Source organism: Delphinus delphis, chromosome 2, assembly GCF_949987515.2.
Source record: "Delphinus delphis chromosome 2, mDelDel1.2, whole genome shotgun sequence".
NCBI lineage: Eukaryota > Metazoa > Chordata > Mammalia > Artiodactyla > Delphinidae > Delphinus > Delphinus delphis.
In genome coordinates, this window is record NC_082684.1 from 93,894,583 (window position 1) to 93,914,037 (window position 19,455).

General features: G+C 40.3%; 1 protein-coding gene across 1 annotated transcript in view; it reads right to left on the bottom strand.

Moving 5' to 3' along the window:
• SPPL2A (signal peptide peptidase like 2A) overlaps nucleotides 1-11,532 on the bottom strand; it is a 52,357-nt gene extending 40,825 nt beyond the window's left edge. Inside the window, exon 1 of the mRNA XM_060005234.1 lies at nucleotides 11,298-11,532. Coding sequence (XP_059861217.1) covers nucleotides 11,298-11,363 — 66 coding nt within the window. The 5' untranslated portion in view covers nucleotides 11,364-11,532. The remainder of the gene's footprint in view (nucleotides 1-11,297) is intronic.
• Between the last annotated feature and the right edge of the window lie 7,923 nt (nucleotides 11,533-19,455).

The window sequence follows — 19,455 nt, forward strand, 5'->3', positions numbered from 1 at the left end:
ATTTTTCAATTGGGTTGTTCTTTTGTTGTTGACTTGTATGAGCTGTTTGAATATTTTGGAAATCAAGCCCTTGTGGGTTGCCTCATTTGCAAATACTTTCTCCCAGTCTGTAGGTTTGTCTTTTCATTTTGTTTATGATTTCCTTTGCTGTACAAAAGCTTGTAAGTTTGATTAGGTCTCATTTGTTTATTTTTGCTTTTATTTCTATTGCCCTGGGAGACTGACCAAAGAAAACACTGGTATGATTTATGTCAGAGAATGTTTTGCCTATGTTCTCTTCTAAGAGTATTATGGTGTCACATCTTATATTTAAGTCTTTAAGCCGTAAAATTTAAATTTTATATGTTAGATTTTCCATATTGATACATATACACTACCTCCTCTTACACAACTGTATAATAGTCAGTGTTACTTTTATAATTACAAAAGCTAAGGGATTTTTTAAAAAGCTTAAAAGTACAAGGAAGTACAAAGGTATCCAACTATGAGTAACATTTATTGCTATAGACAGATTACAGTCTTTTCTACAGTGGTAGAAAATTTATCATTGATATAAGCAAAATTCATTGATATGGGAATTACTAAGGCAAAACACAAATTTTAGTGGAAGATTAGTATGAGAGAGGAAAGTATAACCATACGTAATTGTAGAATAGTTCATATTGGATGTGCAACATGCAGCAAATTTCATGAGCAAGCTAATATACCCAAATAACTTAAGCATTTCCACTACATTTTAACATCTTAGTAAAATTTCTCATAGAGATGATATAGTTTTGAAAATTCAGTTTATCAACAATAGATATCATATGTTCTGGAGTTAGAGACCTGGGACAGAATGGCAATTTCACCATTTACTGGCTATGTTACAAGTCATTTAAACTGTTTAAGCGTCAACATCTTGGTTTTTTTGTTTTTTGCTTTTGGTCCCGCCTCGAGGCTTGCGGGATCTTAGTTCCCCGACCAGGGATTAAACCTGGGCCCTGGCAGTAAAAGCACGGAGTCCTAACCACTGGACCTCCAGGGGATTCCCTCCTCAGCTTTGAGATGACAAAAAATGTCCAGACCTCACAGAGCTGTCATGATGATTAAGTCAGATGATGCAAATGTTTACACATATTAAGCTCTTAATAAATGGTAACTATTATTATTAATAATACATCTAGCACCTTGCCAAGTACTTGCACAATGCAGAAGAAATACAAGATGATTAGTGGTTGCTTAGGGTTTGGTAGGATGTGGGGATGGGGGTGATAGCTACAGAATATGAGGTTTCTTTCTTTCTTTTTTTAAAATAGACCTTATGTTTTAGATCACCTTTAGGGTCACAGCAAAACTGAGCATGAAGTACAGTGTTCCTACATATCCCCTTACCACACACACGCATAGCCTCCCTCCAACCTCCATTATTAACGTTTGTTACCATCTATGAACCTACACTGACAATTCATTACCACCCAAAGTCCACATTTTACATTTAGGGTCTCTCCTGGTGTTTTACATTCTATAGGTTTTGACAAATATGTAATGACATGTATACACCACTACAGTATCGTATGGAATATGAAGTAGTTTTATTGCCCTAAAAATCCTCTGTGCTCTACCTATTTGGTTTCTTTTTGAGGTGATGTAGATGTTTTAAAATTGACTATAGTAACGGTTGTACATATCTGTAAATATACTAAAAGCCACTGAATTGTACACTTTAAATGGGTGAATTTTATGGTATATGAACTATATCTCAATAAATCTGCCCCCACCAAGAAACACTAAACAAGAAATTATAGTCTTACTGGGAAGATTAAAAAGAAACCTGAAAAAGATAATGACAAACAGAATATGATTTAAGTCAGTCTCTAGTAAAAGCTTTAGTAGTTCTTAGGGTGTTGGAAATGCAAATTTTTGGACCCTATTCCAGACCTACTGAATCAGAAACTCTGAGAAGTTTATTTCTAACAAGGCCTTATGGAGATTTTGATGCTTGTTAAGGTTTGAGTACCATAGCTATAGGAGCAGTGCTTCTCAAGACTTAATGTGCATACAAATCACTTAGTGATCATATTAAAATGGAGATTCTGATTCAGTTGGCCTGGGTGGAATGTGGGATTCTGCATGTCTAACAAGCTCCCAGGTGATCCTGATGCTGCTGCTCTGTGGGCCCAACCTTGAGCAGCAAAAGCTATATGGGAACAAGAGCACAGTCATCCCTCGGTATCTGAGGGAGACTGGTTCCAGGACAGATAACAAAATCCAGGTATGCTCAAATCCCATAGATTTGATTCCACACAAATTCAACAAATTGTAGATCATAAACAACGTATATGTATTGAAAAAATCCAAGTATAAGTGGACCCGCGCAGTTTAAACCCATGTTGTTCAAGGGCCAACTGTAGTAGAAACCACATCACTGTGGGCCAGTTAGGTTGGGAAGCACAGAGGCCTGAAGCTCAAGTGTCCCTTTAAACATTACAAGTACCAAATCAGGAAAGACCTGTGGTCTACCCGCGCTAGTATTAGATCATCTGACAAAGGCCCTACGGTGGATGGACAGGATACCTTCCTTTATATTTTTCAAGTTAGAAACATGCTTCAAGACATCTGAATTTTCCTTTGTAATCAACTGTGGTCTGTTCTTCTATGACTTTACTCAACCCTTAAAAAATATCTGTTTATATTTTCAACCAATAATGAAAATATTCTTTGTAAAAAGCTTAGTATCAAGAGCTTGAAGGGATTTAGGGATATCTAGTCCCTTCATTTCACAGCTCAAACAGGTCCAAAATGATCAAAATGAAGTCTCAGGGGCCAGATTAGAATTGAGCTCTCTAAAACCCAGACCAGCAGTCTTTCAGCTCTGCTATCACTTCAAGTTTCCTTATGCAGCTAGATCTGCCAGCACCCCTTAGTACCCAATCATCACCCTCCAGTTTTAATATTGGTCATATATATCTCTGCATTAGCTGTCAACTCCCTCTCTGCTGTGATTCTGGGCATGGGTCTCCTACCACCACTCAAATTCCTCTAATACCCAATTAGTTCCTCCCACACCCTAAACATCCCAAACTCTAACTCCTTTCCTTACCCTCTTCCAAGTACCCCCACTTCTAGGACTCTAGAGTTTCATGGAATTCCTTTCCCTATGACAAGTGCTCCTTACTGCTCACCCCAAATCCTGCCTCTTAATGGCAGTTCCTACAACCACTGGCGGTGGAATCAAGTGCTCTTCATGGCCATCAAATCTTTATATTCCACATCTTGCTTGATCCTCACACGCAAGGGAAGCAAGTTTACTAGCCCACAGTGTGAAGTAGTACTTCCTGTTTTTCCGATTCAAATATACCTCACATAAAAATTCATCGGATGCCTTTTGTTTGTGAACATTTCCAAATTTACTTTACCCAGATCACTTGACTTCAGTCTTATTCCATATCATCTTCTTTTTAAATCAATGTTTAAGTCTATCTTAATGTCAGAGTTGCCTATTCTTTTGATCATTTTTCTCCTAAATAATTTTTGGTATGATAAGTGCCAAATGATTACTCAAAGTCTAAAAACACCTCAACTGTAATGGAGTACACTATACTCACATCCTTGCAGGTGTCCCATTTCCTCATTTTCCCAAACCAATCAGAGCTTAAACAATAGGACATATATAAAGAGCTTTATTTCGTCAGTGTACTTTCACTGAGTCAGTCTTGCACTGACCTTCACGTCCCTGTCTCTTGAGGCTATATCTATGCTTTATACTCCAGTCTCTTGGTAGTCCCAAGCATGGGCATTTGTATTCCTGGCCTCTGTTCAAACGGCCTCCTGATGCTGACTCACCAGCCCAATATTAACCTAGGAAACAGGCCTTTCTACTCCTGTCCAAGCTAATAGCACAGTTCAATTCTTCTGTGACTTTGTTTCACAGGTTTAGTTTGCCTTCTACTCTTCTTTCTCCTTCAAAAGGTATCTACCAGCACTGGATCTACTTTCCATATTTAAGTCTTCACACATTCCTTTTGAAAATAAAAATTCTTTAGCTAAAAATTTATCTAATATACTACCCCCTACCCTGAATCCACGCCATACTTTGGGTCTGCCAGGACTCTGTATCTTGGCCCATTTTCACCTCATCATGATGGAGCTCTGACTAATACAATGCTAACTTTTACCCACGTATATATTTAATTCCCTTTAAAAACCTTAAAAGATTAGTAAAGCATGGTTCTTCTTTTTTATTAGAGATTATGGTGAGTAATCTGGGCAACAATTTCTTACCCTTTATTATAAATCAGTGCTTCTTGAATTTAATGTTCTGTTAAAATCAGATTCTGATCCAGCAGGTCTTAGGAGGAGCCCATGATTATACATTTCTAACAAGCTTCCAAGTGATGCTTTGATGTTGGTCTGCAGAGTACATGGTTATAGACTTCATCATGAATAGCAGTGAAACTCATCAGATTTCCAGACATTACTCGGGTTCTCCTAGGAATTTTCTTAAGAGGTGAAAGTCGCACTGTACCTGCAGTATGCTGGTATAGCCAACGTTCATGTATTGGCCAGCAGTTCTCCCATTTCACCCATAAGTTCATTCAAAACTCTTCAGCATTTGTATCACTGGGTCCCAGCTTCCCCACCCACCTCCACAGTCTGTCAATTAAACATGGTTCACATTATTCATATTGTTATCCATTAGATATACTTAATCCTTTGGTTTCAAGGGACAATGTGTGAATATGATGAACTCTCTCTCCAATGAACCCCCCTTACAATCTTTCTTCATAAAATCTACAAATTAAACTACTCCTCTATCTTTAGATACCGAATATGAGGGCTGGGGGTTTGGGGCAAGTTTTGCTAATAAACAGAATTTATTTAAAATGAGAACTAGCAATTTAAAAAAAAATTATTTCTAAACCAGAAGGTAAAAGTTAAAATGTAATCACTGAGTGCTAGATGCCAAAGAGTAATAGTCATCTACCCATTACCCTTATTTCATAGCAATGTAGGAGGTATCCTTTTCTTTACAAACATCTTTCTCCTTACACAGATTGAGTTTTAAGTCAATAGCAATACATTAAGAGTTGAAAGCAGCCTCTACAAGAAAGGCAGAATTGGGGTTATATGTCTGAATGACACATGTTCCAAAGCCAGGTCTAAATAACTTCCAGATTCACTATTCACTATTATATTTTCTATGCCTCTTTCCTCACTAATAAGTTAGACAATCAAGACAATCTATGTTCTTTCTACTCCTACTTCCAATATTCAAGGTTTATGGAAACCATGCACTGAAACTGACTAGACTCAGACCCTCAGAGATGAAGTGAAATCTTGATTACTTAATTAGTGGCTCAGTGGGAGCTAGGGCACCAAACAGGGATTTATAGAGAATCAGAGGAGTCTGTGGGACATGGGGAAAGTAGATCCCCAGGATCATTCCTTACACTTGGAGAATCTGGGGCATGTAACAGGCTAAGATGTACTAGGGTGGAGGGAAGAGACAAGGTAACCATTCTTCATTCAGTACTCTGCAAACTATGAGGTGCTAAGGGAGACAGCAGAGAATGAGTCAGGTAGCTTCTCCTTCATGGGGCCTATATTCTACGTTACCTAGATCCAGCCCTCTCCCTGGGTTTCCTTAAGTAATCTTACTACTTAACTATTATAGAATTTACGATTTACACTAGAATTCATAAACTCAAATGCGTAAAAGGCCAGGCAGGTAAATAAGAGTTGATTTAAGACCATAGGACATGGTAACATTTGGCAAATTCTGGCCTAAAGGCAATGAAATTTTTGAAAAAAAATTTAGTATCTTGGGGTAAGAATCCATACCTGGAGACTTTATGGTCTAGATTTCTGTAAACAGAACCAATTTCAGGTAAATTTTTAACAAAGACAAATTATTAAATATATAATAAACATGACTTCTATCTTTAAACCTTTTTTCATGAAAATAAATTCACAAATTTTTCCAATCAGTCTTGTGATCTATTTTTGATCCAAAAAAAAAAAACCACTTAGTGGAAATGTATAAACAAATGTCTTAGAAACTCTGGGTTCTAGTCCTCTTTTTCATGACTTTCTATCTGGTCTAGGACAAATTGTAATCTTCCTGAAACTTCTCTCAGGATCATTTTGAGATTCTAAGGAGATGTATGTTTAGGTGTTGTATTTTGAGAAGGAGATAAACAGCAATTAGTGCCTTAAAAATTGGACAACGGGATGCAGAATCCACAGAGACAGCTCTGATTGTGAAGAATCTGACAGTTAAAGGAGGAATGTGACATAACCAGCATGTCTAAGCTTGGGCTTAGACATGTACCACAGACTAGGTGGTTTAAACAACAGAAATTTATTTTTCACAGCCTGGAGCCTAGAAGTTTCAAGGTGCCAGCATGGTCCAGTTCTGGTAAGGGCTCTCTTCCTGGCTTGTAGAGAGCCACCTTTTCACTGTGTCCTCACATGGTTGTGGGGGGCAGAGGGAGAGAGAGCAAGGCAATAATCCCATTGTAAGGGCCCCACCCTGATAACCTCATCTAAACCTAATTATCCTCAAAGGCCCAGTCAATCTCCAAATACCATCACACTGGGAGTTAGGGCTTCAACATGAGAATTCAGAGGCACACAATTCAGTTCATAGCATTTCTCCCCTGGCTCCCAAAATTCATATCCTTCTCACATGCAAAATATTTATATTCATTCCATCCCACAGCCCTAAAAGTCTTAATTCATTCCAGCATCAACTCTAAAAAGTCCAAAAGCTCATCTAAATGTCGTCTAAATCTGATATGGGTGAGATGCAAGATTCTTCATGAGGTAAGATTCCTCTCCAGCTGTGAACCTGTAAAACCAGACAAGTTATGTGCTTCCAAAATATAATGGTGGGACAGGTATAGGATAGACATTCCCATTCCAAAAGAAGAAATCAGAAGGAAGAAAGGGATGAGGGGACCCAAGGAAGTCCAAAACCTAGTAAGACATAGATCTTAAGGCTCAAGAAGTATCCTTTTTGGCTCTATGTCCCACTTTCCAGGCCCACTGGGGAGGAAGTGTCACGCCCATGGCTCTGTGGGGTAGCCTTTGGTTCTGTGGGATACCACCCCCAAGGCTCCTGGTAGAGGCCAAAAGGTGTTGAAACTGAAGCTGTGGCCCTGATGATCTCTGAATCACCTTTGGGGGTCATTTCTCCCTCTTCTTGAAGAATAATGCACGTTCACAGCCTAATAGCTCTATCATCCCATCCTGTCAGATCCAAAAGGTCCAACAGCCTTTCTTCATTTCATCCTGTCTCCTTCCCCCGGAGTTAAAAGTGGCAGTGTTTTTGCTCATAGAATCCCATAAGCTACTTATCAAGTGATTGTTCAGCCACACTCTTAGTGTTCTTTCCAGAACAAACTTTCTCTCTTTTTTTTTTTTTTTTTTGCAACATGGATAGGCTGAGAATTTTCCAAATCTTCAAATTCTGGTTCCTTTTTGCTTAACAATTCCTTCTTCAATTCCTCTGTCCCCTTTGCATTTCACTAAAAGCAGTTAGAAAGAACCAAGCTGCTCCTCCAATGCTTTGCTTAGAAATCTCCTCAGCTAAATATATTTCACTGCTTACAATTCTTCCTTCCACACAACACTAGAACATAGTTCAGCCAAGTTCTTTACCATTTTATGACAAGAATTGCCTTTCCTCTAGTTTCCAATAAACTGTTCCTCATTTCCATCTGCGTTCTCACCAGAATCACCTTTAATGTTCATATTTCTAGCCTCTACCCATTACCCAGTTACAAAGTTGCTTCCACATGTTTAGGTATTTGTTACCACAGAACCCCACTCCTGGTACCAAAATCTTAGTCAGCTTGGGCTGCCATAAAAAAATACGATAGGGAGAGGGGGAGGGGGCAGGGAGAGCAAGCTCTCTGGTGTCTTTTCTCATAAGGGCACCAATCCCATCACAAGGGACCTACTCTCTGACCTCATCTAAACCTAATTATCAATATCTCCCAAAGGCCCCATCTCCAAATACCATCAATACTGGGGGTTAGTGCTTCAAGATATGGATTTTGGGAGGACATGATTCAGTCCATAGTACAGTAGCTCAGCATGTCTCTGATAGGTTGGGTAGCAGAACACTACTAGTTTCTGCAGGAGGTTGAGGCAGGAGGACAGAAGAGAAGGAATTAAAGAAGACTCTTTGAGTTGGTGTAGTATACCAAAGGAATGCAGATTTCAGTAAGAGATTTTCCTGTTGGGGATTCTTATTACCACTTCATTTTCATAAGCTCAAGATGTGGCTATATGACACTTCAAATTCTTTGAAGTAATGAAAACATGAATACAACTTTTATAAAAACATTATGAGAAAGACTCAGGATTCTTCAGAGAACTCTGAAGCAATTTTAGAAAACAGATCCAGGCTAAATTTCAGTCATTGTCTTTGAAACAGAACCCTGTGACTGGGTCCGAATAACACTAAAATAAAGGTCTAACAGTTGGGGCTAGCAGTGGGAGTTGGACTAGGGAAGGACAAGTGTGATATGGAAATATGTCAAAGCCAAGAGAGAATTAATTACCCGCCAGGCACTCTTTTCATGTCTAGACTTAAATGTTTAATGGGTTTAGAAGTTATTAAAACAGCCAGATGTGCTGTAGTTTGTGTTCAAGATACACGGTAAGGTCACTCTGATGTGATGAGGACAAACAGAGTAGGGTAGGCTACATGATGTTGAAGGGGCTTTCCAATGCTAAATACTCTGCCTCTTCTACAAGGATGTGACTCTTTCTGGAGATTAAGTGCTGCTTCTACATGAGGATGATGACCCTTATTTTTTCTTTTAATTTTTGGCTGCGTTGGGTCTTCGTTGATGCACATGGGCTTTCTCTAGTTGCGGTGAGGGGGGGCTACTCTTCGATGAGGTGTGAGGGCTTCTCATTGCAGTGGTTTCTCTTGTTGTGGAGCATGGGCTCTAGGTGCGCAGGCTTCAGTAGTTGCAGCACGCGGGCTCAGTAGTTGTGGCTCACGGGCTCTAGAGTGCAGGCTCAGTAGTTGTGGTGCACAGGCTTAGTTGCTCCGCGGCATGTGGGATCTTCCCAGGCCAGGGCTCGAATCCTTGTCCCCTACATTGGCAGGTGGATTCTTAACCACTGCGCCACCAGGGAAGCCCATGATGACCCTTTTCTAACATGACCAAGGGGAAAGAGGCTCAGTAGGGCCAGCTTCCACAGACCAGAAAGAAGAAATGAAATGATTAAGCTGGCATCATTCATTCAAATGAACTCAGAGAGGCCACCTAGGGCTGTAAGAGTAGGGAAGAGGAGTAAACAAGGGCTTCAGGTAGAAAATGGTTAAAATAACAAAAAACTTAAAATAGTGGAGGAAAGGAACTAGGTATCTAGTAAACAGAAGGAAAGAGAGAGCTCCTGCTGAGAAAAAGGATACCAGATTTATTTGAGTTCCTCAGAAAAGGAAAGGAATGAGAAAGAGATCCTTTCATGAATTTAAAGGAAGAAAGAGTGTAGAAAAAAAAAATCCACTATGGAATCACTAAGAAATAGAAAATCAATAATACTAGTTAGCACTGAAAAAGATCTTCCCAATTTCGAAACATCTTGTCAGTGTATTCACAGTTACCAGCACAGCTCCTGGCATATAAGAGATACCACACTAAATATTTGTGGAGTGAAAGAATGCTACTGAGTCCTCACAACAACCCCGCAACCGGGGAATATAGAACTCAAGATTAACATGGTGAAATATGACAAAATATATATGTGCAATATAAAAAGAATAAAATCTAGAATATGGGAGAGACAGACTAGCTACAATTTAGAACACGGACAAACTTTAGACTTGTGAAGCACTTGAAATTACATGAAAATTTTGCTTCCATTTTTCTAGTGAGAGGCTTCAGAGCTTTTATTAAGAATTTCAATAAGAGTTTTTGAGCAATTGATGTATTATTAGGTTAATTATTAATTTGTGTTGAGAAAGGACAGGTGGGAATTTATACACACATGTATATATTCTTACAATTAGCTTAAGAAGTTCAAATGAAAATGAGTGCAAAAACACTCAAAAAAATTCATACCTAGGTTATAGTTTTATGTGTATTTACATACTACCTGAATTATCTTCTGGACACGTCTGATTACAAGGTAAACAACACCTCAAAGATTCAGACCAACACTGCCACTTTGCTATTCTCTTTATATCCTACTCCTCCCCCCGACCCACCTCAAGCAATTTTTACATACATTCTTCCTAATGCTGCCTAGCAAAGTTATGAATACAAGGAAGGCACTTAACCACTTCAGGCTTTGAGTTTGGTTTCTCAATAAATGTTAAAAACACTTTCATATTGAATATATTCACTGGTAGTAATCATTTAAACTGGAGAGTAAGCAAAATATACTCTTTCAGAGAAGTTACACATTCTAATGGAAAGAACTAGACAGGCATACACCATACCAATTCTGTATAAAGCTCATAAAAGTTTCCAACCTGAAACTCCCTAAGTGAAATTTACAAGAAACAAAAACTGAACACTGGCGTCCTTATCACCCATTCACTGAACCTTCTGCTTGGTGTTGAATTTTAAGACATTATTACTTTTCTCTAATTACGAAAACAAACTTGTGTACACATATTTGTTACTGTTACTTAACCGGCTCTCCTCCCCTTTAAACTAGGCCCCTTTAAACTCCCCTTTAAACTAGAATTGAAACCCACTAAAACCCACTAAAAGAATTACACTTTGGTGTGTTCTTTAAGAAATTATTTTAAATTATTACTGTTACCAGAAAGCCCCAAAATGGAATCAAATGAGCCCTAAGGCGAAACAGAAACTAGAGAAAGAAAAAAATCTGTATGAGAGCAATTAAACTAAAGCGCAGTCCTTGAACCGCTAAACATCCAGGGATCGCGTATACGTTTTTTCCTTCTTTCGGGGTTGGGGGTAGTGCGGGTTAAGCAGCGGTAAGAAAGACTGGACAATAAAATTCAGAGGTCAATTCAAAACGCCTGGAACAGTGAAACTACAGAGGAGAAGCACCAAAGTCCGAGTCGTATTAGGGGCTCGGCAGGTAGCTTTCTCGGGGGTAGGTACCGGGACTTCAAAGGACGGGAATGGGGGCTGGACCAAAAGGGAGTAGTGGGACAGGGATGGGTATGAAAGCAAAAACCCAGAGCAGGCCGCGTAGGCGCGGGAGAGGGCAGGCCGGCAGGGAGCCAGTGGGGGTGAGGCGGCAGCAGCGGCGGCGGAAGGTGGGGGGCCCGGCCCCGCCCCGGGGAGGCCCGAGCGCCCGCCCGTCCCCCTTACCAGAGGGAGCAGGAAGCCCCACAGCAGGGCGGCGGCGGCGGGGGTCAGCGGTTGCTGCAGCCCCATCAGACTGCCTGGTGAGCGCCCGGCGGCGCGAGGCGGGGCGGGTTCCGGGGTCCCCTCGCGGCGCTGCTTCGGTGGCTGGGCCGGACAGGGGCGGGCAGCGGGGTTGGGTTGGGGCCGCCGCGGCTGCTGGAGCCGCCACTGCAGCGCCGACTTCCTCTTCCGGCCCCGCCCGGAGGCCGCGGAAACCCCCACGGGGCAAGTGGAGGCTGGGTCAGCGCGCGCCGCCCGCCGGGCTCTCTCAGGCTCCCGGCGCTGGCGAGCACCGGCAGCGGGTCTGGGCGTGTCTCTTTACAGCTGCGTGACCTGAACTGTTGCCCGGTCCGGGCAGGCGAAGGGACTTTTTCAAGCCCTCCTTCTTCCTAGAAGCGGCGGAGCGCCTGTTCAGTTCCCCACCAACTACCCAGGTGCTCGAGCCAAAAACCTACATGCTCTGAGTCTTAATTCACCTGCTCATCAGCCGTCCTAGGCTCTCTCACATGTATGTCCCCAAAACGCCCACCTTCTCCTAAACCGCAGTGACCACCCCCAGACCACCGTTGCTTCTCTCCTCCAAACTGGTTTCCGTTTCCACTCCCCACAGCCCATTATCCACACAGCTGTCCTGGAGAGATCTTTTTGAAAATGTAAATCAGATCATGTCACTCCCAACCACACTTAGAATAAAATCAAAGCTCTACTCCAGGACTTCCCTGGTGTCCCAGTGGTTAAGAATCCACCTGCCAATGCAGGGGACAGGCGTTTGAGCCCTGGTCCCAGAAGATCCCACAAGCCATGGAGCTACTGAAGCCCACGCGCCTAGCGCCCGTGCTCTGCAACAAGAGAAGCCACCGCAATGAGAAGCCTGCCACTGCAACAAAAACCCAACACAGCCATAAATAAATAAATTTATTTTTTTAAAAAAAACGGAACACTCTACTCTGGAGGACAAAGTTTATATAACATGGTCCGTGCCTGCTTCTCTGACCCCATCTTCACTGTTTTCCCACGCTCGTTTCAAGCCACATGGGCCGCCTTCGGTTCTTCCGGCCTTTGTACTGGTAGTCCTCCCTGCTGGAACGCTCCTCTCTCTGAATACCTGGCACGCTGGCATTCACTTATCAGCTTAAATGTCACTTCCTCAGAGGGAACTTATTTATTTACTTTTTAAGTTAATTAATTAATTAATTTTGGGCTGCATTGGGTCTTCGTTGCTGCGTGTGGGCTTTCTCTAGTTGCAGTGAGCAGGGGTTACTCTTTGTTGTGGTGCATGGGCTTCTCATTGCGGTGGCTTCTCTTGTTGCAGAACTCGGGCTCTAGGTGCGCGGGCTTCAGTAGTTGTGGCACATAGACTCAGTAGTTGTGGCTCACGGGCTCTAGAGCGCAGGCCCAGTAGTTGTGGCACACAAGCTTAGCTGCCCCACAGCATGTGGGATCTTCCCAGACCGGGGCTTGAACCCGTGGCCCCTGCATTTGCAGGCGGATTCTCAACCACTGCGCCACCAGGGAAGTCCCGAGGGAACTTATTGACATACCCAATCTAAAGTAGCCACCCAGTCACTTTCATATCACATGATTTAATTCTCTGCACAGCACTTTTCACTCTTACTTATTTATCTCATCGTTTATTTATGATGTAGATTCCCACTTGATAGAAAGGTGTATCTTTGCTTTGGTCACTGCTGTATCCATTACAACATTTGGCTTAAATTTGGTCCTCAAATATTTGTTGGATGAATATTCAATACCAAACACTGAATAGAATGCTGTCCCTGCCATCCCACAGCTCATGGTTTAGTGAAGGACATAGATGTGTGAGCAAACAGTTCAGGGTGAGTAGTGACCCTTTTGTTTGCACAAGATGCTATGGGAGTATCAAAGGGACATTTTACAGGGGTGCCAGGAAATATTTCAACCTAAGCTGAGTCTAGAAGGCTGAGTTAATTTTAGCCAGGCAATGGGTAGGAGAAGGGGGAGACTTCCAGGAAGAATGAACCATTAGTGTCAAAGCCAAAGGTGACATTGGAGGAACTGCAAAACTTGGGCTTGGCTGAAGTTATGAGTGATGATAGATGAAGTGAGAGAAGAAGGCAGAGGCCAAATCACAAATAGATAGGGGTATCCTGCTTGGAACTTAAGGCTTCGTCTAGTTGGTGATGGAAAGCACAGTGACAGACAATTTTTGTTTTAGAAAGCGCTCTGTGATGGCAGGAGGGGTGGCAGATGGATTGAAACAGGGCAAGAGTAGAAGCCAGGAGACCTATTGGACAACAGTAGTAACCTAACCCAGGCAGGGATAGTGAGGGCCTGAACTGAGACAGTGGCAGAAGAAATGGAAAGGAGGAGGAGGTGGTGGATCTGAAAATTCATAGCAGAATTTGGTATAACTGAGGGTACATGAGAGATGAAGGAGAGGGATGATTCCCAGGATCCTGCCCTGGGCCCTTTATTGAGATGATCATCCCAGGAGATGGAGGAGGTGGGGGATGGGTGAGGAAGAGGAAAGAATTTTGGACTTGAGTTTGAAATGTTTGTGGGACATCCAATTGCAAATGTCTGTAGGTTGATGGCTAAGTGGGTTGGTCTGAAACTTAGTGGCACAATGAGACCAGAACTCAGGTCTCCTGCCTGTCAATCTGAGACTTTTCACATTTTCTAGCTGCCTAGGGCAAGCCAGATTTCCCTTTTGTAAAATGACTGTGATTAGATGACTTCATCTCTAAATATTCCCTTCTGTCCATAATGGTCCTTCGCCTAGTGAATCTCCAAGGTGGCTCCTGAAGCTGAAGATCTCTGGTTTTCCTGTCTAGAGTTATGCACATTTTTTCTTCCCCTCAGTCGGAGAAAATTTTGTACCTGCAGTCAAAGAACCTGTGTTATAGGCTAGTTCCTTGTGCAGTCTCTCTTTGCCTGCTTTAGTTTTCTCAGCTGAAAAATATGGAGAGTAATACCTGTTCTGCCTGTCTCAGATGAGTATTGTAAAAATTACATGACTTGTAATTTGGGTATAATTACTCTGAAAATTTTTTAAAAAAGAAAAAGAGGGAGAGGAGAGGAAAAACAGAAGACTGTGTTATTGCTGTAGTCCAGTGTCAGCACTGTTTGTCATAATTCTTCTGCCAGAATTTTTTCTTCTTGGTCAAAGTCCCTGTGCATGATGAAGGAAAATGGGAGGGTTAATGGAATATTGAAAAGATTCTTATTTCATGACTTTACTGTTGGAATGGCTGTTAAAGGATATTTGGAGTATACCTCTATTACACAAGAATTTCCCTGGAAGTATTAGGTAGGATAAAATTTACCTGCATAATTTTTAGTCGATATTTTTCTTCTCTAAATAAGCTATGTATAAAAACCCAATTATGGAAAATAACTATCATTAAAGATTGTTTTAATTTCTAAATATATTTAGTTAATGGAATTTTTTCCCCAATGATGAAAGATAGAATGTTATTGGTTGTCAGAACCTTTCTATAGTCTAAGAAATGGTCAAGAACTATTGGCTTCATTTTACAAATGTGTTAGATGACAGCAGCAGAGGAGGAGCTAAAACTCAGTCTCCTACCTTAGTACACTAACAGTAAGTAAACCTGTTGTTTGCTGTACTTCCACAGTGTTTTTTACTCAGAGGACATTGATGAAGTGTTAGTAATGAGCCCCAAAGACTTTCTTGCGCAATCTAGATCATTACTTTAGTATAGAGCAGTGATTCTTAGTCTTGATTATTTATTAGAGTCACATAGGAGAGCTTAAAGGATACTGATGCCTGGGTCCCACTACTCCCCTTTCCCCATGCAGATCCTAAATTTAATTGGTCTGGATGTAGCCTGTGTATCATAATTTTTAAGGCTCCTCAGGTGATTATAATATGCAACCGAGGTTGAGAAAGTGGCTTAATCAGTGATTTTTAAAATGTGGCCTCGTGGACCAGCAGTATTGACACCACCTGGGAACTGTGAGCAGTGCAAATTCCTCCAGACCTATAGAATCAGAAACTCTGGTTCTTCTGACTATAGAATCAGAAACAAAAGCAATTTGTGTTTTAATAAGCCCCCTAAGCAATTCTGATGCGTGCTAAAGTTTGAGAACTATTGGTTTCAGAGCAACATTCCTTAATTCTGCCTGCATATTAGAATCAGATGCAAAGTTAAAATAAAAAGCAAACCATTTGCTCTAACACTAATCAAACTGAAAGGAAAAACAGACAAATCCACAATTACAGTTAAAGATTTCAACTCTTCTCTTTCAATAATTGAAAGAATGAGTAGGCAGCAAATCAGTAAATACAGAAGACTTGATCAACATTATCAACCAATTTGACCTAATTGGCATTTATAGAACACGCCACCCAACTTATGCATGATACACATGATTTTCAAGTGTACATGGGACCTTGACCAAAATAAACCATTTGGCCATAAAACACGTCTCAATAAATTTAAAGTTTCCAAATCATACCAAGTATGTTCTTTGCCCACAACATAATTCAATTAGCAATTAATAACAGAAGGATACCTTGAAGATCTTCAAATAATTAGAAACCCAACACACTTTTCTAAATTACCCATGAACCAAAGAAGTCACAGGAATTAAGAAAATATTTTGAATTGAAGGAAAATGCAAACATGACACGTCAAAAGTTGTGGGGTGCTTAAAAGAAATTTGTAGCACTTACAATAGAAAGGTATAAACATTTAAAATCAATGACTGGGACTTCCCTGGTGGCGCAGTGGTTAAGAACTCATCTGCCAATTCAGGGGACGTGGGTTTGAGCCCTGGTTGGGGAAGATCCCACATGCTGCAGAGCAACTAAGCCCGTGTGCCACAACTACTGAGCCTGTGCTCTAGGGCCCGTGAGCCACAACTACTGAGCCCATGTGCCACAACTACTGAAGCCCGCGCACCTAGAGCCCGTGCTCTGCAGCAAGAGAAGCCACCGCAGTGAGAAGCCCGCGCGCCACGACAAAGAGTAGCCCCCACTCGCCACAACTAGGGAAAGCCTGCGTGCAGCAATGAAGACCCAACACAGCCAAAAATAAATAAGTTTAAAAAATAAATAAATTTATTTATAAATAAAATCAATGACCTAAGCTTCTATCTTAAGAAACTAGAAAAGAAGAGCAAATTAAATCCAAAGGTGAGCAGAAGAAAGGAAATTAAAATATCTGAGAAGAAATCAACAAAATAGAAAACAAACAAACAAAAACAATAGGAGAATTGGTGAAGCCGAAGACTGGCTTTTTGAGAAAATTGATAAGTGTTGGGAAAACTCTAGTCAAACTGATTAGAGGAAAAAGAGAAGATCCAAATTACTAATATCAGGAACAATAAAAAAAATATTACTAAACATCCTAAAGACATTAAAAGGATAACATGTAAGTATTATGAACAACTTTATGCCAATAAATTTGACAACCTAAGTGAAATGGAGAAAGTCCTTGAAAGACAAACTACTTAAAAAGAAATAGATATTAGTGATAGATTATCTATTTAAAAATTTGAACTTGGGGAATTCCCTGGCATTCCAGTGGTTAGGACTCCATGCTTTCACTGCTGAGGGCCTGGGTTCTATCCCTGGTCAGGGAACTAAACTCCCATAAGCTGCATGGTGCAGCAAAAAAAAAAAAAAAAAAAAAAATTAATTTGTCATCAAAAACCTTCCCACAGAGAAAACTCTAGGCTCACATGGCTTCAAGAGTGAATTTTACCAAACATTTGAGGAATAAATAATATCAATTCTACACAAACATTTTCAAAAACTTGAAGAGGGGGTAATACTTCCCAATTCATATTTTGAATCTAGCGAAATAAAAAAATGATATATCAGTTCTAATTAAGATTCATCCAAAACATGCAAGGTTATTCAACATTTGTAAATTAATCAATGTACCTCACCATCTCCACACTACTACAAGGTCAATAATAAAAGAATCAACTGTATTTCTCTACACTAGAAACAAACATTTGGAAATTGAAAATACCATTTACTATAACATCAAATAATATCAAATACTTAGGGATAAATTTGGCAAAGATGTGCAAGACTGAAACATCAAAACCTACAAAACATTACTGTAATCTCTTGATTATTAAGTAGTGTATTGTTTAGCCTCCATGTGTTTGTATTTTTACAGATTTTTTCCTATGTTCATTGCAGCTCTGTTTACAATAGCTAGGACATGGAAGCAACCTAAGTATCCATCAACAGATGAATGGATAAAGAAGATGTGGCACATATATACAAGGGAATCTTACTCAGCCATAAAAAGAAATGAAATTGAGTTATTTGTAGTGAGGTGGATGGACCTAGAGTCTGTCATACAGAGTGAAGTAAGTCAGAAAGAGAAAGACAAATACCGTATGCTAACACATATATATGGAATCTAAAAAAAAAAAAAAAAAAGGTTATGAAGAACCTAGGGGCAGGACAGGAATAAAGACACAGATGTAGAGAATGGACTTGAGGACATGGGGAGGGAGAAGGGTAAGCTGGGACGAAGTGAGAGAGCGACATGGACTTATATATACTTCCAAATGTAAAATAGATAGCTAGTGGGAAGCAGCCGCATAGTACAGGGAGATCAGCTCGGTGCTTTGTGACCACCTAGAGGGGTGGGATAGGGAGGGTGGGAGGGAAACACGAGAGAGGAGATATGGGGATATATGTATATGTATAGCTGATTCACTTTGTTATAAAGCAGAAACTAACACACCATTGTAAAGCAATTATACTCCAATAAAGATGTTAAAAAAATTACTGTGAAGTGTTAAAGGGGGACCTAAATAAATAGGGAGATACACTATGCTCATGGATTGGGAAAGTCAAAATACTGTTAGGATGTCAGTTCTGGGACTTCCCTGGTGGCGCAGTGGTTAAGAATCTGCCTGCCAATGCAGGGGACACGGGTTCGAGCTCTGGTCCTGGAGGATACCACATGCTGTGGAGTAACTAAACCTGCGAGCCACAATTACTGAAGCCCGCGCGCCTAGAGCCTGTGTTCCACAACAAGAGAAGCCACTGCAATGAGAAGCCCGGGTAACACAACAAAGAGTAGACCCCACTTGCCGCAACTAGAGAAAGCCCGTGCGCAGCAATGAAGACCCAACACAGCCAAAAATAAATAAATAAATTTATTTTTTAAAAAGTCAGTTCTTTCTAAATTGATCTTTAGAAATAATGCAATTCCAATCAAAATCACAGCCAGATTTTTGTTGTTGTTTTTGAAACTAGGATGCCAATTACAAATTTATATGGAAATATAGAAGAGCTAGAGTAGCCAAAATAATTTTGAGGAAAAAAAAAGAACCAAATGGAGGACTTAAATACATGATTTCAAGACTTTTTAAAGCTCGACAGTAATCGAGTGGGGTAGTGGATATATATATATGTGTGTGTGTGTGTATATATATATATATATATATACACACACACATACACACACACATATATACATATAGATCAATGAAAGAGCATAGAGAGTCTGTAATTAGACCTACACATATATAGCCAATTGATTATTGATAAAGATGCTAAGGCAATTCAATGGGGTAAGGATAATCTTTTCAATAAATAACTGGGTTATTTGGTCATGCCTCCCAAAACAAAACTTCCCCCAAAATGAAACTCAGTTCTCACCTCATAACATATTCTAAATTTAACTTGAAATAGATCACAGACCTAAATGCAAAGGCTAAAACCAAAAAATTTCAAAGAGAAAACATAGGAGAAAATCTTTTTCTCCTTTTTCTCTGCTACCTTTTGTTAGGCAAAGATTTCTTAAATAAAACACAAAAACCAGAAACTATAAAAGAATAAAAATTGATAAACTGGACTTCATCAAAATGAAAATTTTCTTTTCTTTGAAAGATAATGTTAAGAGAAGTAAAGGCTAGCCACAGACTGGGAGCAAATATTTGCAAAACATATCCAACAAAGACTTGTATCCAGGATATATAAGAAATTCTCATATCTCAATAATTAGAAGACAAAAAACGCAATTGAAAAAATGAAGAAAATATTTGAAAAATATAATCTTACAAATAGTCACCAAAAGCAGATTCATCGTTCCCTGGGGAGGATATGGATGGAGGGATGGGATATGAGAGTACATAAAGA